This window comes from Gymnogyps californianus, chromosome 9, assembly GCF_018139145.2.
Source record: "Gymnogyps californianus isolate 813 chromosome 9, ASM1813914v2, whole genome shotgun sequence".
NCBI lineage: Eukaryota > Metazoa > Chordata > Aves > Accipitriformes > Cathartidae > Gymnogyps > Gymnogyps californianus.
This window is the reverse complement of record NC_059479.1, coordinates 22,838,893-22,863,292: the sequence shown is the minus strand read 5'-3', so window position 1 is coordinate 22,863,292 and position 24,400 is coordinate 22,838,893. Positions and strand designations below refer to the sequence as shown.

At 42.1% G+C, this 24,400-nt stretch overlaps 1 protein-coding gene across 1 annotated transcript in view; it reads left to right on the top strand.

Moving 5' to 3' along the window:
- Positions 1-24,400, top strand: part of LOC127019484 (vascular endothelial growth factor receptor kdr-like) — a 98,757-nt gene that overhangs the window by 16,754 nt on the left and 57,603 nt on the right. The window contains exons 3-9 of the mRNA XM_050901527.1: positions 1,616-1,775; positions 3,217-3,353; positions 4,860-5,019; positions 5,624-5,741; positions 7,605-7,780; positions 19,143-19,293; positions 22,276-22,381. Of these exons, the coding sequence (XP_050757484.1) occupies positions 1,616-1,775; positions 3,217-3,353; positions 4,860-5,019; positions 5,624-5,741; positions 7,605-7,780; positions 19,143-19,293; positions 22,276-22,381 (1,008 nt within the window). The remainder of the gene's footprint in view (positions 1-1,615; positions 1,776-3,216; positions 3,354-4,859; positions 5,020-5,623; positions 5,742-7,604; positions 7,781-19,142; positions 19,294-22,275; positions 22,382-24,400) is intronic.

The following is a 24,400-nucleotide window of genomic DNA, read 5'->3' as shown; positions in this document are numbered from 1 at the left end:
CTGATCAATTGTGTATTCATATGAGAGGTATGAGCATCAGCTCTCAAAGCCTGGAGCTGAAATTTCTTTGGAACAGGAGTATTATTTAAAGTGAGTGCTATTTAAACTGCACTGCCATACAAGACTGCTGTTTGTTTGGAGACAGCAAAATAAATTGCATGCTGCATAACAATAAGAGCAAAACTATTATGTCATTGAGGAAATTCCCACTTGCGGTCCCTAGTGCAGCTCTTCCCTTGGTTAGCTCCAAAAGCTAGAACAAGGTAGCTCTGAAAAGGAAAACATTGACTTGCCTCATCTTTGAGAAGCCAGTATATGATAAGGAGGAGGGAGAAGCACTGTGCAAATAAAGTTAGTTATCATGTGGCAACCATAGGCACACCGAGGTTTCCCCAAACCCTGAATTTTTCAGCCAAAAGTGATCTCAACACTCCTGCAGCACATCCTCAGTCCTGAAGAGCCTTCCTGTGTCCTGCTGGAAAAGTCAGACCTACAGCCTGTGCTTCCATCCACCTGCCTGCAAATAGGCTGAAACGGGTGAATTTCAGTGATCTGCTCTTTTACAGACTCCTGAGCTATTTCTCTGCATTTAATTTCATATGTTTCTCTTCTACATTATAATCCAGGATTTTCAAAATGATTGGAAAGTAAATTGCATTTTCTCTAGCAAATAGAGGATTTCCTCGTGTGTTAATAATAATAATAAACTAATTATTCCCACCAACAAAAGCCAACCTGCTTGACATTGGTGCTGTCCACAGGTACATGGAGGGTTCATTCTTATTAAATAAATTTTTGCTCTAGTTTATTTTCCACATTTGCCTTTCGTATCCTCACTTCTTCCTCATAAGCAGAACTTACAGATTCTGTTTTTTCAAGGATCTCAGAACGTAACAAGTATTTATGAATTTAGGACAAAAAATGTCTATGTTACTAAGTCCCCTTATTTCTGCCATCCTATGATTTACCATCTTAAGTCATCCAGGCTGCTTCTGTGCCTAGTGGAAATCAGTAGGCTGCTTTGAAAGTGTCTCATCCCTTTCTGTGATACAGAGAGAATCTGATGACTAGCCATAGACCATAGCTTATAGATGACTGCCATCAGGTGAGTTAGTGACATGAATAATTCTGATTTTTGGGGGTCTAACTTCACACCTATTTTTAAAGTACTATGAGATCTCAGAAAAACATATGGTGGCTACATGTAGCATTAGGAGAAGCAAATTTTGTTCTTAAACACTTCCAAAAAGATTACCCTACAAAATTCATATAAGATAGGCATAATTATTTCCAGTAAAGAGATGAGGGAAATGGGACCTACAATGGGTAGCATGGTATCTTGCCTCGGATCTGAGAGGACTGGGGCCACTGAATCAAAAGCCCCAGTTATGATGTCCAAGTTTTGGACTTCAAAGATAGTTATACCTTAGGGAGGGCTCTTCTATTTGCTTATGTTGATGTTGCTTAAGATATGTGTGGAATGAGACCACCGACCACTCTGAAAGGTCAAACATCTACCCTGCCTCTAAAGCAGAAGAGCCTTGGCTGGTTGCCTCTATGGTCTGAGGGGAAAGGGAATGTCTCACAAGCCTCCTATCTGTCTGTTCTCTTTCAGTATCCTTATTCTGTAGAGATGAACTTCAAGAGGATGCTGTGGGACCCAAGAAGAGGATTTGTCATCCCCTCTCATTCTTTTGTTTACTCTGGAGTACTCACATGCACTGCAAATGTCAATGGAAGTGTGTTCACCTCCTATTACATCGCACAGAGATTGGGTGAGTGACTACTGTGCACCAAGGAATAACCACAATGTTTCTATTTCATAGCTAAGCCCTTGGGTATTATTTCTTGGTTAGCCTCAATTATATTTGATATATCTAATTGGTATGTATCGGCAGCAAGTCCAAGCTGGAACGCTAAAAGCAAACTCATGCTTCCCCTTTTTTCCTATTCAATAGAACTTGGATTTGATCCACTCCTGGTTTTGAAAAATTACCAAGTGTTGAGGTGGTACAAAATAGGAGTATTTTATTCAAACCCCACCAAGGCTTTGTTTGCTTGGATTGAGCTATATTTACATTAAAACAACTGCTGGTTTAGGATAAACCAAACAGTAGCTTTCTTTTTGTTTCTGGTCATTAAACACACAAGATTGTGGTATAAAAATCTCATTAAACTGCTAATTCAAATCTTTGCTTTTTTATATAGTTTGTCTTGGCGATTTACTATACCGTTTCCCTTGTATTTACAATTGAGCTTCAGCTCAGAATTAAAATCTGAATTTGAAGCAACTAAACATTAAATTTTTGAGTGCTGGGGATTTATATGAAGCCAATTAGAATTTATTTTTCCTTTGTTTTCAATGTATATTCTTTCTCTCCTCATATATTATATTTTTGACAGAGGAGAGTTTATTGTGACTTCATTCCCATTAGATCATGGCATCCTTCTATACAATTAGCACTCAGCTTTAAACAACAGGCTTGTAAGTTTGTATGGCAGCCAAATAAAAGTCCTATAAATCTCTCTCTCTTTTTCTTCATTGTCGGAGTAATTATTTTTTACTAGAATCATGAATGCAAAGCTAAAAAAACCATTATGTCATCCCTCTCTAGCCCAAAATGACACAGGCAATGCCTCACTCTATAATGTGTTACTGTACAGTGGTCAGATGTGCGTTTGGTATGGGGCACCATAAACATGATGCAGGCATATTTCAGAGTTGATGTTTTTAAGGCATCAATAAATATGTAAGACCAAGATTTGGGGATCCCATTCAGAAAGGAAAGGTAGCTGGTCATCAGAGGGCAGGAGAAACACGCTTCATGTTTTACAGAAATTAGTCCTCTTGCAGATATGCGAAAGTTACAGCACTTAAAAGGATGAGACACTTTTGAAAACTTTTTCTGAGAATGGCTGTGGAGCTGATGAGTGAGGGCTGGAGCCAAGCATGGCAAATGCAAGAAAAGTAATTCATAAATTCCTGTGTCCACGTCTGATCAGCTGATGTTCAGGCATTTATACAACTGACCTAATGTTTCCATTGTGTGGGCATTTCCAACAATTTCCATAGAAATGACAGAAGAAGGTGAGGTGTTTTGGAAACTGTGAAAGGAGCGGATGTTGGAGAGGCAATCGGAGAGCAGATTCTGTCTTAAATGTCATTGATGTAGAGAGTGCTGCGTGGTTGGTTATACCTTTGCTTTTTTATTTCAGAGGACAGAGCACAGAACCTGGCTCTGAAAGCAACTCCCAAAAAACTGCTGGTTGGAGAAACTCTCTATTTGGAATGCAAAGCAGAAACCTTCATCAACGGGCGCATTGAGTTCATATGGACATGTCCCAATGGGAGAGTGAGTTGATGAAAATTCAGTATTCTGCTTTCATGCAGTCTCCCCCTACCCAAAAGAAAGATCTGTTCACAGAGCTGAGTAAACCCTAACTACTACTTATTCTGTAATACAGTCAACCATTTGTAAGCCTGCAATTGATTGTATTTTTAGTTTGGATGAATCTAAAACTTATCTGACCATCTTGAACCTGCAAACTAAACTGCAAATCTCAGGCTAAATATACACTTGCAAGAAAAGCCAGGAGTGTATGTTTCTTATTGGGAAGAATAGCTGCCTCATTTCTTCTGGCCTGTTTGTTGATCCTGGCTCACAGTGGCAAGTCTCAAAGGCAGCCATGAAGGTTGCAAGTTGTCAATCTGCTCATCCATCTTGGCATTTATTAAGTAGGAAAAAGTGAAACAAAAGCCAGTTGTATCTGCTGAAATCTCCGCCAAAGAATGAAATTTAAATTCTGAGTATAGGTTCTTGAGCTTTCTGTGGAATGCAATACAAAAATGCCAAATTTGAAGTACAAGCATGGAAGAGACTGAGCATTTGCTTTGAGGTACTAAAACCTTTCAGTTCTCCTAAGGAAAAACAGAGGGAAGAAGGGGTATTTTCCAAATCAGTTCATTTATCTGAGAGATTACTCATGGTTCTATTTGATTCTCGGAATTAAAATGATTGCTTTTTTTTCTTTTTAGTTCAGCAAAATATAAATTTCAAAGAAGCATCTAAGCCTCTTGGAAAAGTGTAAAATGTGATTGCTAAAAATTGATTATTTTTTACTTATTTTGTTTACTTAGAGTGTCTGATTTTGTTTTGGTGAAGAAACTACAGAAAATACAACAGAATTTATAGAAGCGCAAGCAATATGGTGTTACTGAATTTTGTTTCTTGAACCCCATATGATGGAAGAGTTGTTTTTCTATGAACCCTCCTTAGATTTCTAACATTATAAATGTAAAATTTCTTGGCCAAATCTCTGGGATCAAGATTCCTATCAGAAGCGATAATGCTTTCTAAAATTCTTCAGGAATTTGCATTGGCACCTGGCTGTCATAATATATTATATTTCTGTCATAATATATTTCTTTTAGAAAGTAGGAGTTTCTTAAGACAGAAAAATACTGACTGTGACCAAAAACCCCCACAACCAAAAAACAAAAAACCAAAGCACAACTCTGACCCTACAGATGCCAACAGTAGTTTTGCACTGAGATCCCTGGGATTTGGTCCCTGAGAAGGGCTGATGTGTGATGCATCCCCTTATTTACCTGCCTGCCCAGATTTCAGTAGAGAAGCGCCACAGTTCCACTCTGTTTCTCTCTCTTATTAGACTTGATAATGAAACCTCACACAAGAGCTCTTCCTGCTGATTTGTCTTTTATATTATTCATTTCAGTGATGGGGAGATATGGTAATTTTGATATGAATCACTGCTTTTCTTTACTGGCAGACTTTGAAAGGATGAACAAAATAATCCAGTTTATGCTGCTTTTTGACCCCCCTTTTTCTGACTTCCAGCACCCTTATCCTAGAAGAACAATAGACCAGAGTGACGTAGTGTATAAAGTTGGCAGTAGCCTAACAATTGAAAATGTCACCATGCAAGACGGAGGCCTGTATGTATGCAAAACATTCAACGTAACAAGGCTGGAGGCCAATGTCACAGTTACAGTGTATGGTAAGTTCTCCAGCTAAACCAGAATACCCAAGAACCAAGATTGTTAAGCTTAAAGGATAATGCCACATTATTAAATCTGTTGATATAGAAATGGCATTAGGAAGAATGCCAACTAGTTAAAACAACCATCATCTATAATCTCTAATCAATGTATGAGGGACTCAGCACCCAGCACTATGTTTTCAAAGAAACTGTAGAGTTCAAGACTGAGACATGTCTGAGGACATGGATTAACTGGGAGCTGAACTGTTTTGAAAAAGCTGGCACCAAGTGTGGTTGCTGATGCCCTGGAAAATCTGGCCTGCTGGCATTCACATGGACAAGAGATACCGCAGGCATTTTCACACACTGCTCCAGGGGCAATGCAGGTGCATATTCTCTGCTTTAAATATAAAGTCCTTCATTTGGAGATAGACCTTCCTGGCTGTGGCTGAGCTTTGCAGGGGAACCGCAGTAACAGCTTGTCATTCCATTTGGTTGTCTGCAGCTTCTGCAGATCTGTATTGCAAAAAATCCAGGGTAGACACAACACAGTTCAAAGATGTGAGCACTGTACTGTGGCAGATCTGCCATTACTTGTCTCCCTGTTCATTTCTCTTCCCAGACAAACCTTTCATTATGGTTTCACATAAGAAAGGGCCTTACTATGAGATTACATCAGGACACAAGTCACTGAAACTAGCTGCAAAGGTGGACGCCTTTCCTCGTCCAAGTGTCACCTGGTGAGTACCATCATCTTGAGCAAAATCAGGAATACGCGACCTTCTTTTAGGCTCCTCTCTAGAATAGATTTTCACTGTTCCTTACCACACAGATGAAAGATAAGAGCTGGGAATGCTCATAGCTGTGGTCTCACAGTTCAGCTAAGGAGATGTGACTCCTTTCTGTGTTGACACATGCTCTGTGAAGCTGGGCAAGCCGTACCTCTTTCCCATGCTATTTTTCTCTCCTAGTCATGCAGAACAGGTCCCTACAGGAAAAATGGGGGTTTCATTTACCCTGGACACAGAACCGTTCGGAAAATTCAAGTAGAAAGCTATTGGGGAAGGGTTGCCAGTTTACCACCATTAGTGGTGGTCAGTCTGCAAGGAGGCAGTGCATAATAGAAAGCTGCAGGACACATTCTCAACACGAGAAATTGTTTCTCTTCATAACTTTTAAATAATTTTCTGCAATCCTGTACCACCAGCAATGCCAGATCCTTGCAGACAATGCAGTGAATCCTCCCGAGCAAACTAAAGGCTCCACCAGGACTGTAATGGATCAGCTTAATAGGAGGGGCAACATGTCAGCAACTCCAGGAAACATTCATTTCTCTCTTTACCCTTTCATCACTTGTCCTCTCTCTTGCTACTTTTTCTATGCTTCATTCTGCAGGGGGTCTTTAACAACCCCATCCAACACCTTATACGTCTTTAACTGTATGAAATCCCGTACGACAGCTGGCATGGGTTTGCCTGTCCTGGCAGAGAAGGTGGCTTGGGTGAGTTAGCACCTGCACAGTGCACTTTTCCTTGGCCAGCTGAGTGCCGCTCAGGGGGGCCTGGCAGCCAGCAAAAGGTATTGGTCAGGGATGGGTTTGCTGCATATTTTTTTTAGCAGTGAAATAACATGAAATTCTCTAATATTCAGTCAGACTAGTGAAATCAGTGCTGCCAGGAGATATTTTTAATTGTTGCTGTTATTTAGGAGATGGAAACGTTTTGTGAGTTGAAGTGGGGACCGTCTCCCTTTTCTCTGCCAAGGCTTTGTTCTCGGGGCTCAGCGTGGAGCGGCTTGGTAGCTGCCTGGGACCACCAGAGCTGCCTTCCCTGCATGTTCGAAGCTACGGCTGTTGATGTTGGAGGTCTCTCAGTACAGTTGTTTAAACGACTGTAGAGGAGGTTTCCAGCATTCTCAGGCAGTAGGACACATGCCCCAGCTTCTCCTTCCACCAAGCCTAAAGCTCTGTGTGTGGCAAAGTCTGGCCTATTTCATATTCATAACCTAAATCTGCATATTGGATTAGCAGTGAAGAGGAGTCTGCTCATGCTGACTCCGCTAGCCTACTCTTAGCTAGTGAAGATTCAAGATTGTGAATTCCTCACTGACCTTCCTATTGACTGTAAATTCTCCAGGTCACAGACTTTCGCTTTTTCAGAAACAGTAAAGGGTCATATATACATATTGAAAGACAATTCTGCTTAATTAATATCTTGTTTTAAAACTGATGGCAGATTTTGGCTAACCCGTGATTTCCTGCACTTAGCATTGCACATCCAGCATAATTTGGGGGCATCTAGATGTACATTTCTGATCGTAGGTGAGCATGCGAGAGTTGAGCATGAGCATGAACTGTTCATTCAGATCCATTGAAATATCTTTTTCCTGTTTGTTGGATGAAGCCATCCCATAGCACTGCAGATGCTACTCAGTTTTACTGTGGAAGGATAAAAGTAATAGTTGTCCAATTCAAGCAATGATTATAGATCACAAGTGTTTCCCTTGCTGTTTCTGAAGCACCCTAATTTGGGTAACAGCTAGGTTTTCTGAGGGCTAGCGTGCATACATGCACATGATGAGCCTTGATGGGACTTTCAAAACAGGTACAAAGATGGCAAACTGATCCAGGATAACCACACTTGCTATGAACCGGATCCAATGAAGTACAGACTGGGCATACGAGACGTGAGACCAAAGCATGCCGGAAACTACACCATCGTCTTGAGCAATGCAAAATATGGCCTGTATAAGAACCTCACCATGCAGCTGGTAGTGACAGGTAAGGACTTGATGTTTATAATGACTTCTACTGGGTTCTTTCTCATTTTTTGTGTGATCCTACTTTACCAGTCAGCAGGAATGGGTGACATTTCCCCATGTTTATTCCACTGAGGTACTGCACCTCAGAAATAGCCTGCAGCACCTTTGTGTCGGGACAGTGTCTCCGCAGAGGGAAGCAGAAATGGCTTGAAAGTGAACAAACATGACAGGACTTAAATTTTAACAGGAGTTTGGGAGGATATCTAGTAGTGAGGTCTTGGAGGTAGGGGCACAGTTTCCCAAGAGAAGTGATGGAAGTTTTATCCCTTGAGATTAAAAACTAGCTCGGGCAAAGCACTGGAGAACATCTGTTGGGACAGGAAAAGTCCCAATAGGGCTGATGGAAGGAACTAGACAAGCTGCCCTGTCTTTTATGTCTCTCCATCATTCTGCTACAGAAATACTTTCTAAGTCTGTATTTTATGTATTGTCATTTATCTGCTGGGAGCACTTGAGAGACAGGTTCATTTTCAGGGGAATCTGGAGAAAACTGAAGTAAACGGTGGTGTGCACTGAAGCAGGTTCACTTGACATAGAGGGAAAATAGATATTGGAATCACATTTATTAATCTCCCTTGCTGGGATAATGGAAGACAGAGCCACATTGTCTCTTTGCACATCCACTGCCTCTTTTAATCCACTGAATTTGGCAACAGAGATTGAATCATGAGGCCAAGTAGGAGTTCAGCAAAAGTTAGCTCTGCTTCCCTTTGTATTTCCCGAGGTTCACTCAGGCAGTGAGATAAAGTTATTGAGATAGGTTTGCTTTCTTTTCTGCGGTGAATTCTTTTCTCCTTATCCTCTTTATACCTAAAAATATTCTCAATTGTCCTGTTTTGTATACTTATGTACTGTTGCACCATGTAACTTCTAGCATTTGTGTTTTTCTCATTTCACCTTTCAGAAAGGAATAATGCCTAACAAATGGAGAACTTGTCACTTAGGCACATTTGGTCTATTAAAAATGCTAAATAAGATATCATAATTTAAACCACCTTAAACATTACATAAACTAATGTGTGATTTAGGAGTGGAGAGAGCTCAGAACATGCTTACGGTCAGGTACTGCAGCTCAGCTGATGAGGAGGAATGTGTTAAACTCCAGTAATTTGTTCACTTGAGATTGTTTATCCATACAATGGTTTTGCTGTCTTGTTAAGAGAACGGAAACATTCAAAGGAAGAGAAAATTAAGAATGATAATAAACTATCTTGTCAAGGTAAATATTGGTGTTTGCACGCAAAAGAGAATGTTTACTTGAAGAGCAGCCATTCCCCAAATAGGCATATAAAAAACAAACAGACCTTGTTTGTATCAGCAAGATGCTATTTCAGGATTAAACCATCCCATGCTCTTAACTACAGTACAAGCCTTTCATCTTTATTGTATGTACAAGTATGTGGTATTCTGTCTCTCACACACAGTGCATGCCTAGCATGGTGCTCATTGTTAGCCTTTCTGAGAGATCAGCCCAACAAAGACTTCAATCAGGAATAATTATTGAATTGCAAAACCACCATTTCTCAAGAGTCTGCAAAGTCCAGCAGCTGCAGGAATGTTACCGACTGGAGAAGGTGCTGCATGGTGAAGCACACGAAAAATGAACAGCAAGTGTTTCTTTTCTGGTAAAAGAAAGTCATCCCAGAAATGAGAGCAAGCAAAGGAAAATATCTGCCAAAGAGTGCCACTGTTTTTATGCGAAAGGCTCCAAACAACGAGGATATTTGCCTTGATTGTAGACAAGACTGACACAAAACACCTAGGAAATCTCTCTTGCCTTTGCCAGGCTCTTCTCTGCAGCACTAACCTGACATGCTGTATGTGAAGCACTCAGCCCAAGGAGAGGGTCATTTTGCTGAGATGCATGTGGATAGAGACCAAAAAAGGCAAATTTTGTTCTTGAAGCTTATCCAACAGCAGCAAACTGCCTTTTTTCTTGTGCTTTCAGTTAGAGTAAAGGGACTGCTTTTTGAGATCTGGGCATCATTTGCTTTACTTTCAAAAAAAATTCTGAAGCTCCAAACTGAATGCAGATTTGAATTTTTCCCTTAACTCCTCAACAAATAACCTTACACTTTATCTCCAGTCATCATGACTGATATCCTGGTATTGCACCTGAATAGATTAAATTGCTTGGAGTTTCAGCAGACACTTAGACATGGAGAAGGAGACCAAAACACACTTTCTAGCCATTTTATGCAGGGATTACCTTGCCCACCACTGAAACACAACCACCTCTGAGCTGGGAGGGGTGATTAATGTCTCTGCTTAGAACCACAGGCAGTCTGCAATTACTAAAGCTGGAATTTGAACACAGGGATTAGCAGACTTGATGGAAAAATCCTTTTGGGCTTGCAAGTGAACACAGTGGTAGGAGCATCAGTTTTGCATCATGTCTCAAAGATGGAGCCTGCAGTGATTCAGCACCCAATAAACCTCATGCTGAGTACATAACCACGTACCAGCTCCCTATTACTGAGGAGTAACATTTCTTTTTGAGTAACAGCATTGCTCCCCAAAAGCCAGGGCCAGTCTTTTAAATTTCAGAGCTGCAAATGTGAAAGTGAGTGAATTCTGATCTATACTATTAAAGATAATATGGAAAATTATTTAAATAAGACTTTTCAATCAGAAGACAAAAGTCATTTGAATATGTTTTCTTTTGCTGCAAGGGGACACTGCACTGAATAAATTATAAGTAAGCATACAGCCCCCTCTCCTGTGAGTCTCTTCAAAATAATACATCATTAATGTTCCTGAGCATCACAGACAGTATAACCGGCAGTCAGCGTGCTGTGACAAACCCATCACCTGCGAATTTGAACTAGGTGTAGAGGAAGTTTAAAGTTAATAGTGTTGTGAATTGTTGTTCACGAACAAAGTATAAATAGCAGCAGGACTCATTCATCAAATTGCACTATATTAATTTTTGCAGTGTATTTTATTCAATAACAATGGCAGCAGAAGAGAACCCTTTAAGCAGGATGAGAACAAGATATGAAGTCATCTGCTTGGAGCAGTGTATCTCCTGACCTGCTAGAAGACCAGCACTGCTGCAGTCTTTCCTTGGAGTCACCTCCCGTATACTTAATTGGTAGCAATCACAGTAGTTCTGACATAAAGTGTACACTGTATGTGCAAGGTATTTCACTCCATGGGAATGAGTAAAATATTAGGAGCTATTTCCCCCCAAAGTTTGATATGGCCATAAAACTGATCAGTATCTGCAGAGTGCAGAGGTATCAATCGTCTCAGCTCCACAGAGGCAAGAAGGAGCAAAATGGGCAAATAACTCCCAGAGCTGCAGGGTGGGAACTGATAGCAATGCCAGCCTGAGGCAAGGACCTGGTTGACAGGAAGGAGCATGCTGCCTGGCCTGGAGGAGAATCCTGCTGCTATTCAAAAAATGTCTCTTTAAGAAGTGGCTTAGCTGTGCCTCTGGTCACCCGTGCTCCCACTGCAGCTGGAATTTAATCTTGCAGGAGCACATATCTCCCTTGTGGAGTCACCTTGGCTCATTGTAGGACTCAAGTCCCCAGGAGGCAGCTGATTGCATTTTCAAAACACTCCTTCTTTACATATTTACACATCAAACACTGTCCAAGAAGCGGCGGGTTGCTGTGTTTTTGTTTTGTTTGATTAAATTCTTATTGAGAAAAGCTTCAAGAAAATAATGTCCTGAAGAATTTGGAGGGGAGGGAGCAAGGAGAAGGAACAATCCTAGCAAACAGCTGGTGGCTGCACATCTGAGCCAGCCAAGAAGGAGAAATGTGGGAGAAAAGAGTTATTCCAGGCTGGAGTACAAAGCAGTTTCAGAACAAAACATAAACAAAAAACCTCAAATCTATTTATGGGCAAGCAGGCTGCATTTCATTCTCACCCTTGTACAAGTCATCTTCATGTATCAGGGTTCTTGCTGAGCCCTTATGGAGCAGTCAGCATGCTCTGACCACCACGTTGTGAGTGAAGATTGTATTGAAGCATAAATTAATTCAAAAATGGGATGAATAACCTCCTTCACCACTTTGCCTTTCTTCTTTGTCCCAAAGTTTCTCTCCTGTGCTCCCTCAAGGCTCTTCCAGCAAATATTGCTTTGGGTTCCAGCTGCTCTAGTCAACTGAAATTACATTCCCTCACAGAGTCCTTGATCCCCCAAGCTCTTGTGTTGTATCTATAAGAAATGCAGGATTAAGTGCTAGAAACAGCCTCTACCATAAGCAGTAGTAATTCACAGGCTCCTTATGAATTCCCTCTCTCCTGGGCAAAGACTGGAATAAAAGGGGTGCATGGAGAATTCACGTGTGCATTGCCATGTGCTCCTTGTTATGTCAGTGAGGTGACTGGCTATACCTCGATTTGTTACTAGGGAGAATTAGCTTCAGAGGACTTAATGATGCATGTGTTGTCCTACTCTGTAGTCAGGCCAGCTCTTCGTATTTGGTTTAAAATCAAAGGCAAAGGGAGTTCTGTGCCTGACCTACTTTGGCTTGCAAGGGATAAGTTGACATCAAATGAGTCCCCAGTGATCTCCATAAAAGTTAATAAATATGCGGTGATCCATGTGAACAATACTCCATCACCTCAATCAGATCCAGAAATAGTCTGAAGAGGGAAATGAGCCTTCAGGATGAGGTTAATATATTTTGGCTATGCCAGTTCAGAGAAAAAGAGCTCTTAGAGTGGTGGATCTCAATGAAAGCCAGTTGAAGACAGAAGGGAGACTCCCACAGTCTTTTGTGCATGGAAGGGCCACTGAAATCTCTAAGTTGGACACTGTTGCACTGTGAAAAACATGGATTTCTTTGGATTATTAGTGCAACCCTACTGATGTTTAGGTTAAAGGACTGAGCCAGATACGAGAAGCAGGGCTACGTAAAATAATCTACCTTCACCTCGCCTGCATGCTTTAGTATCCTGCCAGGACTGGTTTTCCTTCGTGTATCATATCCATCTCCTGTCTAGCTCCTCAGAGGATGACCCATTCAGGGAAAGTCAAAATAGAAAATCTAATTTTCCACCTCCTGGACCAGCCGAGCAAATTAGAAACCCCAAAATAGAACACAGCCTGTCTCCATCCAACCGCTGTTCCAATGTGTTCCTCCCCAAGCCCATTGCTTTGCTTTCCTCCTGGATACTGGCAGCAATGGCTGTGGCCAGTGCTTTGGGTGGGTAGGACACTCAGCTGAGAAGAGCAAAGGCAAAGAAATACAGTGCTCCAGTCTATCCTTCAAGTCTCATTTATCAGACACAGGCAGGAGAGAAACAACTGACTTTTTCTGGGAGATATATGAAAGAGAAGAAAAAATGTAGCAGCACAAACAGACTGCAGTGGGCCTTTCCGGCACGCTAATTATTAGCAAATTATGAAGAATTTTCTCACTGACATCATGCAAACACTGCACACTTGCAGCTCTGCAGTCCAGCCTCCACTCAGCCTCTCTGCGCTCCCAGGAGAGCCCTTAATGAAAAAGTCAGATGAGCTATTTTCATTTTGTTGGAAGTAGCCAAAGCAATTTTAGGGAGAGGAAGGTGGGGGCCTGCTGGAGTTTGCCAGAAAAATCTGAAGCATTCAACTCACGTCTTTGCAACAGCAATCTCTCTCTGACAGCCCTTAAAAACCAGAGTGGTGGGGGGAAGCCAGAAAGTGGCAGCATGTGGTTTCCATGCTGTCTCTCAGCCAAGCCTGCAGGTATATTAACTGTTGTTTTTCTCTTTTGAAAAGCAGGCAAAGAGAGCAGAGACAAAAATCCTAGAAAACTGCCTGCTCTGCTAAAAATTAAGCAGTTCATCATTACGCATTTGCTTTTGAACTCTGTTTGGCCACAAAAAATAAGACGGGGAGAGACAGACAAGAGAAACCCCTTTTTTTTCCCAAAGCTTGGCTGCATCAGGGTTGAATGACAGATCTGGGAAAGGTGGTACAGGACTGAAAAAGACAGCTTTCTTCCTACAAGGTGAAGACAGATATATCCAAAAGTGACAGTACAAGGTCAGAAAAAACAAAACCAAGCTGCACTGCCATTTTAACAACAAAATTCCCTGTAGGGTAGGTCAAGTGCCCTGTGATTTTTCTTAATATCTGTTCATACAGTACCCAACTGCATGGTTTCTCTTCCATTTGCTTCCACCCTGCTGGCATTCCCAGCCCATAACAGCGGGTTACAACGGAGCAGCAGGGTGTGTGCGCTAGAGATTAGGCAGACGACCAATAATCGGTGACCCTAATTCTATTCCTGGCCATGGTATTGACTCATGGAGAGATTTTGGCTACTCATTTCATCTTGGCATCTGCTTCCTCAGAGGTACCGTGGGGACAATGCTGTGCACCCACTTCACAGCAGCCTTGTGTGTAGTGCTGTGCAAAATAAAACAAAAAAGCGAACAGAACGAAACAAAGAAAACCACCCAGACAAAATCAGCTGGGGTCAAACACAATGTTCTGTTCAGCCTGAAACAAAAGTTTTGTTTTCAGGTCATTTAACCCATTTTTTTCTTTCTTTCCTTTTAACAGAAAAGAAAAAAAAAAAAAACCAAACCACAGAGATCACTTGTAAGCCGAACACAGACAAGGTGTTTTTACTTTGGGGGAAATTTCATCCTCTTTTTCCCATACTGTTTGACCAGTCCAAACTTGCATTAATGAATTTCCTGTCTACCTTACAGAATATTCACCTAGCTCAACTTGCAGAGCTTATATTTCCATTAAGTACTGTACAAACATCAGACGAAAGACTCTAAAGTACAAATTATTTTTGCTTTTGGGAAAGAGAAAGGATAAACAGAAAACAAGTTGCCACTCTGTCAATAGTTTTAATGAAGCCCCATGTCCAGCAAAGTACATAAGGTTGAGACTAAATGCTTCACTGGACCACTCATGTTATTTTAATGATGTGTTTAATGTGAAAAGATTTTTTGAAACCCAGTTTAAATGGTAGTGGGGAAGGTACGTAAACAGCACTTTAGTCAGAGGTCACGTAAAGTAAAGCAAAGTTTCTCTAAAAAAGGCAGGGAAACTTTCTATGTGCTGTCCTCTATATTTGGATGCTCCTTTGGGTGACAAGTGTGCAACCCCATAATAACATCTGCAATGAATTTAGAGATAGAAGAGTCTCTTGCAGAAGGGGTAATGCCAGAGGGTTAATGTCCTAATCCTTGTACATATTATTTGCTCCTAATGCCACAAACTGAAGATAACACTAGAAAGTAAGGTGAGATTTACATAATGCTGATCAATTTGAAATTTACAGTAAGCAGAACTGCTTCTTGATTGCATTTCACAGTGCAGCAGCAGCAAAGTCTTTAGTTATTCAGGTCAGCTCTCACACCAGCAATTGCACCTCTGCAAAGCGAGTTGAGGATACAATCATACTTCAAGCCAGAGAGGACGAAAACCCATTTATTTCGATACATTTAAAGCCATCTGAACATTGCGCGTTCCAAATGCAGCCAGAGACGAGAAAGCTTTTAAGGTTTGTTTGGCTTCTGCTTGAGAAAACTCAGCCTGGGGAGGGCAATGGCCAAGGGATGGGAGGCGGAGGCTGAAAGTAAGCAGGCAGATCTCGGTGCGGGGGCGAGTGGGAAGCAAGAAGTGGGATAGCAGGGGATATTTCAGGTCAGGAATAAAGTGTATTTAAAGATCTCCTCTTGCAGTTCAGCACTACTGTAGCAGGCGGCACTGCTGGCTGGGGGCAAGGCTCTACAGGAAGGTGTTCAGTGACCCCAGGGTTAGGATAGCAGAGGGTGCTGTAGGTCAGGCTCTCGGCACAGTAGCAGAGCTTCAAGGAGAAAGGAGGACTCTGCACTGCACTTGCTGGAGGAGGCAAGGCATACTGGTGTAGAGCTGTGCAGAGGCAGCTTGCTTGTTTGCTCGACTTTTGTACTGCCGTTAGTGCAATGCCTGCTAAAGCTCTCCATTCCCAACAACTTTTTTTTTTGCATGCTTAAAAACCAGCAATACACATGCAAATGTATGTGTGTTGATGAAATCGACGCTTTAGATGCATAATTTAAGGTGCAACCAGAAATATACTGGGATTTTGGCAGTGCTTACAAATGGATTCGTACCCCAAGCCTTACCTCACACCTAAACATGAGCAAAGATAAACAAGAGTTTGTGCATAATCCACCATGCTGCTTAGTAAGCAAACATGAAAGAGAAAGCAAAGCACTGTTTGGAGGAGGGAGAGAGTCACCTGAGAAATACACTACTAGGTGTACCTTAGATAATCACTGGCTTTAGGCTAAAAACTCATCAGCTAATGTGGAGAGCCTTTTCACAGGTGAGACTCCTGCAGATGCCAGCCCACTGAGCCAACTATCTAGTTATAGTCTGAGCAAATCTAAAAGGCCAGTACCCACCTCAGAAGCCAGTTAACTTGTTTCCATCACTGATAGAGGCAACTTCTGTAAATAGGATTTGGCCCAGCAGTGAGCAAAGTGAATGGAAAAGCTTCAGTTGCCTTCAGGGGGTACGGTAAGAGGTAAAATGGCCATGACAGTGCGCAGAGGTTGGGAAAGTTTTCAGCCCAAGAAATATCCCCCATATGAGTACCCCACATTCCACATCACAAACCCGCGGTGCACTGGGGCCGATGCCAACACCCTTAGAAGCACAAAGAAGGCACGTTCAAAATTGCGGAAGGGCCCTGTCCCCACTGCGGTAGCGCCGCAGTAAGAGTCACTTGCAGAATGGCACCTACCACCATTACAACCTTTGCAGGGAAAAAGAGAGAGACACTTATAAAAATTGCTTCGATTTCTGGGTGTCATGCCCATAATTAGCTACGATCCCACACTAACTGTGTTATAAGGCACTGTGAAAGAAATGATGGGGAGGCATTTTTAGGCAACCCCTCAAGTCTTAAGAAAATAATTGCTTAAGCCTTATAAATAATAATTATTTCAACTGATGAATCATTTTGACTCATTTTAGGTTTCAAATAATATTTAATAGTGCCATTCAGTAAAGTAATTGTGGAATTAAGAATTCATTCGTCACTCATGTACGGTCTTACTTGAATTAGATCAAGTTAAAATTATTATTTCTTTTTTAGAAGGATAATTTAAATGACAGTCAACGTGTTCATCATTTCAGCAAGAGTTCATAAAAATCTTCTAATATTAAAAGATTGTAATCAAACCTTGCCCCCCATACTCTTTCACACACACAAAACCACACAAACATACTGTCTCCCTCCACAAGTATGTAAAGCTTTGTTCTTACAGCCCAGGAAACATAACACTTGAGTAACCTTTCACATAACACTTGAGTAACCTTTCACACTGAACTTAGAGTCTCTTCCTCCAAGTGAAAATCACGCTTTTGAGGTCAGTCCAGACATGCCGAACACAGGATTTGAGACTGAAAAGAAAAATGTCCAAAATAATGAAAAATCTCTCTCCAAAGTGCTTCTCTCTCCAAGGAGTTTTACAAAATTATTTTTATGATCAGAAATAATTTACTGATGGGAAATGAGATGCCAGTTACAAGGAAATTCAACATTAGTTCCAATAATTTGTCCTGTGAATTGCTCACAAATCTCCAAGCACTTGATCAGCGACACGTTGCATAACCCAGAGCGATGTGGTGTGGGAAACCCTGTGTCCATGTTACAGATGAGGATGTGAGTTTGAGAGACCCTAACCCTAATCTGAAGTACTCTCCCGTCTGCTCCCTTCGTCATCTTCTCCTTCACAAAAAGACAATCCCTCTCCCTGTCTGAAGGTACAAAGGAGTGAGGAGTGGATTTCTGAAGCCTGATAGAACATCATCTGCAGGCAGATGGGGAAACAAGACTCAACCAAAGGGGATCAAAAAGCAAAAGGGAACACAAGAGCAAAACCAAACAAGTCCCGTCATTTGGGTTTTTCAAGTGAAATGTTAATCAGGACCTAATGAAGGTTCTTTAAAGCAGCTAATGTTTTACTATAGCATGGGAATTGGGATATGGCTGAACCAACTACAGTCAATACTCCTTTCATGTGGTGGAGAAGGAAATGCTGATGTATTTTCAGGCAATGATGAGGTCAGAAGATCTTTCAGAGTCTGACCTGGCAGCCATGAGAAATGGAAAGCGAGGATCCCACCAAGACACGGGATCAGACTGGTCAGTCCTCTCGTAAGAGTAGAGGGCTGGAAGGAAAAAAAAGCTATTAAAAAAAAGAGGAAAAGGGCTCAAGATTGATGAGGTGGGCAGTAGCTCATATTTACATATCTGGGGCCTCCTTGACAGCAGAAAAAATAAGTTAACCCGAAAAATAGAAATCTAATCTGCATTCACTTCCCAACTTGTCAAAAGCCCTCAGTTTAAAGCAGCCGCACTTGGCTGCACAGAGGTGTTCCACAGAGGGACCCCGACCAATAAATCTGTTTGATTTCCTGTTATGAGAAGCAGACAAAGAGATATGGCTAGGGATGGGCAGAGCTGTCTGCATAAGGGAAGAGCCTGTGCTTTCACCCCAAACTCAAACCCACCCTCTCCGAGGTTAGGAAAAGTTCAGTTCACTTTGGGGATTTTTTAGCATTATTTCTCATTTTCGCATGTTCCCGTGGGAGCTGGAAGTAGATGGGACAAAGCAATTTCTTTCCTGCTGGCAACGAGCAGCCCTGAAAGCGTCACACCAAAGTTTGTTCTTGAGAGATTTCCAGTCCAAGGGTGTGATATTGCAGCCCCTCCAGATGTGAATAATGTGGTGACATTTTTAATGGTTTTGCTGTTGGTGAGAACTTCTTGGCATTATTCTACAAGCGTTTTCTCCCCACCACTTCTTCCTTGCTTTCTTTGCCCCTTCATCCAGTGCACATTACACACAAACAGAAAAGGAAAACAAAGTTTTCAGATCAAAAAGACTTCTTTTCCAAAACCCTGGGGAGAACCTGCACAATGGTAACAACATTGCAGAATAGCAGCTGTTTGATAAGGTTCCTCTCAGGAGGTGACATCAGAAGTGGAATGCTATTTTGCCCACACTACATAGACTTAACAGCCTGATCCTGCAGTCCCTGACCAATAGACGTTGCATGGCATAAATTTTCCAGAAGTATAGCAGGTCCCTGACAACATTTGAAAACAATTAGGATGAATGTGGTAGCATTTCAATGTATTTTCTGAAACACCACAACTAATACCCATGTTCCTGCAAATGTATACTTTCAGTATTGCTGGTAATTTCCCTACAACTTCAGTAGCCTCACTAAATCATCACTTAAGTGATCACAGCAAAAAGTTTCAAAACCTTTGATGGAAACAGGACCATGACCATGGATGTAAATTTGCTCATTTGCTTTTTTTTTTGTTTTGTTTTGGTTTTTTTTTCTTTAGAGAGACCCAAAATCTATGAAAAGGAAACTGATTTTGATAAGATTGAGCGGGTGGAATTAAGAAGCAAACACAAAATCCAGTGTACCGTAAGCGGGAATCCTGACCCGAAGATCGAGTGGAAGTGGCAGCCCTGCAGCCTCACAGACACGCTGTAAGTGGACATTCCTACAGATGAACATGTTGCAAAATAACGTGGTAGTTTCAAGTCAGTTTTTCTTTCCAGTACATCTTACTTACCTTAGTTAAAAATCACAAGCAGTGATTCCCCACCTAAAGATCTCAAGGGTTATGCACCCAGCAGACATCTAGTTCTGTATGATCTTTTTGGAGTTACAAGCACCTTCTATATTATCAGAATTGTGTCAAATAAGTTTAAAGTGACTAAAGATCAGGCTTGAATTTTCTTTAACTTGACCAGCAATGTCCCTCTGACTTACCAAGTTCTCATCTTACACCTCTTGGATGCAGCCTACATGATCGACAAAGAAAAAACAGATAGGTGCTTTCTGTGTAGAGGTAACACACTTTTTCCCCCCGTAAGAGCTATTGTGAGACAAACCTGCTAAAGGCTTGGCTTCATTTAGTTGCCGTATGGAATTTATGCCACTTCCTAAGGGCTGTCTTCACTAGTGCACACTGAGCAGGGGCTCCTGTGGCCGCATCTGCGTTGCAGAAGCTGGAAAATGTAGCCAAGCCTTCACGCCTTACTGAGGGCCCTTCTTTGCTGAAGTCTGGAGGCAGCCTGAGGTGTGAAGACACAGAAGCAAGTCACTGGGTCAAAACTGTCAGAGAGGAATGAGGCAAGTTAAAACACAAGATGCCTTTCAAGATTCGCCTTATGTAAGAAGACATTTTCTTTGCTCCTGCTGTTACATGAGCAGAGTGATGTATAGAGAGAGGTCTTGGCTGAGGTCTGAATGCTTCCCCTGGTAGCCCCAGGGGACATACATACAGGAGCCGTGTATAACAATTCTGACTGCACTTCAACTCTTCCCTGCAATGAGAGGGCTGAAGTCAGGTTTTCCATCTATAAAAAAATGAAGGCAGGTCTAGGAAGCAAGAGAGAAAATTGCTGGATGGTTCCTTATTTTCTCACCATTTCAATGCTTTTCCAAATGCTGTGAATGGCAAGTCATGAGACAGGGAAAAATCACAGAGAAGCTCCTTTCCCAGGTTCTCTGCTGCAGCAGTTGCAGTCATGTTGGGTGATCTAGTCTCAGGTTGGGTCTAAAAAGTGACCTTGTGTCCCTCCATGAGGGAAGTGGACCGTTACCTCATTTAGGTAGTTACACTGCTCCTGCAGGAATAAAGCGGCAGAGATTTGTAGGCTTAGGTAGGGCTGTTGGCATCGCAGGTCAGCAGAAGGCACACAAGCTGCTGCTTCGGAGGTGTTCAACAAGAGCAGAATGGAAACACCATAAGGAAACAGGTTATGCATTCTGTAGGAAAGACACAGAGATGACCCGAAATCTTTTCCAGACCTTTCTGTCTAGGGAGAGAGAACTGGTCATGAATGCCGAATTAAGCCAGATTCGAACCAGTGACCTGGTGGCAAAAGACCTCATATAACCCTTGTTCCAGCTCTCTGACTCTCTGATCTTATCAATTTAAATACAATTGCAGAGTGGCGTCTACCTCTTCTGGCCTCCGGGGCAGCCTTATCTTTTTCCAGCAGAAGCTGTAGGAGGATTCCTGTGGGAAATGACACAGACCCCATTTCCTTCTGTTGTCTCACTTCCTCTCTCTCTCTCTTTCTCTCCCCCCTCCTCACTAGTGCACTTTGAATCCCAAAACACTATCATTGTTCCTTATAGCTGTGATGTGATTTGCTTCCTTTGAGTTTTTTCCCTTCATCCTCAAGACAGAATTGTGCCTTGCAGGAAGCCACTCAAGACATCTTCTAATTAGGCTCTTTTGAGAGCTACAAACCCTCCCCTGACCCAGGGTGTTACCCATGCTTCTTGTGCAGATTTGGCAAAGGCACGGCTGATTTATGGATTAGTTTTCTGCAGCATCAGCCCTTGCTCGTCACCTATAGAAGTCCATATTCATTCTACCTCCTATAATCCTAATCTTCTACGGCGGGCTCAGAGGCCGCTAGGATCAGCCATGGGAAGCGCAGTGCCTCTGCTGAGGCAGAGGAGGCAATAAGGACACTTTCCTGTCATGCACTGTGATGACTTGTGCAAGGTGCAATTGCAGCTAGTTGTGGAACTGAACTGACTTCACTAACTTGCTGTCACAGAGTCAGAATTCGTAACACCCAGCCATGCTGGACCGGAGCTGAACTGGCAATTTTAAAATGAAAGACTTCCTCGACTTGCACAGCTGGCGGCATGCTCAGCCAGGATGCCTGGGGCTCCAGCCTTGCTGAAGTCTTTGCACTCCTAAGCATGAGAAGGCCTGGGTCTCTGCTCATTTATTCCAAGGATTGTAGTTAAAGAAGACAGAAAAGCCTTTTGCCTTGGGTGGTGCAGATGTAACTTTCTGCATTATGTGCTACATACACTGCTCTTTGGCCATAATTCAAAAATGAAGATTGATAACTGACAGAGATATGGTTATCTTCTGGGGAATATGCAATATTAGAGGAGTCTTCTGCTATCATTATCCCAGTATTTATCCATTCTACTCCCTCAGCCTGTACTTCATGTTCGAAAGCTGAGCAGATAGACAGACACGCTCAGCAACATTCACGTCCCCATGGTTTTGAGTGACTGGCATTTTGAATTTTGAAATGCACTGCAAGTGCTAAAAGAGCACTTAAAAAGCCACAGCTGCATTGAGTTGGAGTATAACTCATATTAGCCAGATTAAACTCACAAGATTTAATTAGTTGTTCAGTATTTTCTATTTTCAATCTTCAGAAAGTTTGGGGGGTTTCCTTGCTGCTCATATACTGATCTTTGTCTACCTCTGTCAAGGTGCTTCGTAAATAATTTTGAAATGTTGCGATGAAGGAATACAGTAGTTTCATGAAGAGGTAACAATCTCCAGCAGCAATAGCTTTTAAGAGTTTTTAAGACCTAAGACTATTGTCTAAGAATGACATTCTGTCTCTTTAATAATGCCTCCCTGGGTTATCTGCAGTAAGTCAGGTTCTTGAACACCACCTTTGCTTTTCTACTTCCAGATGCAACCCCGATGGGCAAAAAATTGTGGTTCAGGAGAACATGTTCATAGGCAACAAGATCAGCAGCATTGAAAACATAACCATGAAGCATGGGGATAAAAGAAAGGTATGTGTCTGATGAAAATTTGAGCAATGATGTCATGGAATAGTAGTGGGCTTTACAGAGGGGACGCTGCACTCACACGGAGCTCTCTCCCCGCAGTTCCCAAGCTGCTGTGGGTTGTTAGCATGCTTTAAATTCCACAGCCCTGGGATCATTTTCAGATCTCTGCTGTTTATAAATGCCGGGATTCTGGCAATGATGTCACATACCCTGTTTAAAACTCTCCAAAGACTTTTGGGTCAAAAACCTCTCTGTCTCCCTCAGTCTTGAGAAAGTGTAAGACTGGTTCAGTGCAGGAGGGGTCCTGTGAAGCGCACACAACTGATAAGGACTCTGAGTTCATTAAAATGCTTAGCACTTAAGAGAGCACTTTGTACTGCCCAACCTTGCCTACTCTCCCAGTAACAGGAGTTAAACAGCTGTGTAATTTAAGAGGCCTACAGTGGCCAGAGATAGCTGGCCTGATTTTCAGAGTGTGTAAGTGCCTGCAGTACCTGCCCGTTTCAGCTGGAGTTGTCAATGTTTCTTTACCCATTTGGGTTGCCAACCATGTTACCGAGCCAAGGAAGGTGGGAAGACCTCCTTCCTTCTACACTTCCCTGCCTGCTTCCCCTTCCAAACAGCACCGGGAGCACACTTCCTGCATGAACTGCCAAGATCCCAGCCATGAATTATCTGTTAAATGCCTCCCGGGTACCTGTGGTGATACTGAGTGATACTGTTTACACACATCCATGCTAATCCTTGAGAAATTGCTGCAGCTGTTCTGCTGTAGATTCACAGGCTTCTGGCTATGCCTTGGAGAAGATGCTGTGGTCTGGCTCAGACAGTTGTTTTACCCCTGTTGGACTTACAGAGGTTTGCGGCTTTAGGAGTGGTTTTGCAGCTACAGGTTTTGAGGTAGATGCTCCAGATAGTTTAGTGTCTAATCCTGCAAGGTGCTGAATGCTGCAGTTCGTATCCTGGTATACCTTTAAGCATGTGATAATACTTGGGCTACTCCCATGCTTAAAGTTAAGCACAAAGCTAAAGTGCTCTTCTGGATTGGGTCCAGACTAAATCAGCATCTGGCAGGATCAGTGCCTTAGCCATCTGCTCTTTCTCATGGAGACTTTCCAGCTCTAAACATAACCTAAAACAGAGCTCTGAAAACATGGAGGTTGGGCTGGGAAGGAGAAAATTAGTGTTCGCGTTTCATTCCTGAGTTTTCCCCTTGCTGGAAGATATTTATAAATTGGATTTATTTAGATGGCATAGTGCCCCTTAAGCTCTGTTTTTAATGTATTCTCTAAGAATTTTAGATCTTAGGTAAAAGCAACTACCTACAAAGTGCTAATTACTTGTAAAAAATGGAGGTTGGTGACATGTACCTACAAAGTTTCTTCCTTTTCTAAGACTTTCTGGTTGCTGCATGGACTGACAAGAGTTTTACGGCTCTCATGGCTACTGTTTCTCTCCATATATACAGTCTGTCTAAATATATGATCTGGTGTCCAAGAGCTTAGTTTATATCTGATCATCAGTCTTAAACTTATGTTAGTCCCCATATAAAAGTGAAGGGCTTCACAATTGCTGTGACTCAAAAAATACCTGTTGGTTGCTGAATTGTCACACATCCTGGGATAGTGAGACATCTCAACAACACAAAATTAGAAACATTTTTCTTTGTTTTATGCATATGTACACCACTTCTATTTCGTCTTTTACCAACTTTGCTGAGGCAAATATACAACTGGGTGAAATTTTAGTCTGCTAGTGGGCTTAAGATGGGATTTGGCTGCAGTCTCTGAATGACGTGTTTCAGGAGTGCCACAGAGCTCCTGGATCCAGTGGGACACTCCAAACACATCCTCAGTCTATGTTGGTGCATGATTAGGGACTTCCCAGCTTTCCCCTATCACCTAACTTCCCTAGAAGGAAAAGGTGCAGCAATCTCCAGGTACAGCAACCAGAGGAGAAATAGTGCCCCAATCCCACAGAGGACACCATAGCACCTACCCACAGGTCAGCCCTCACATCACC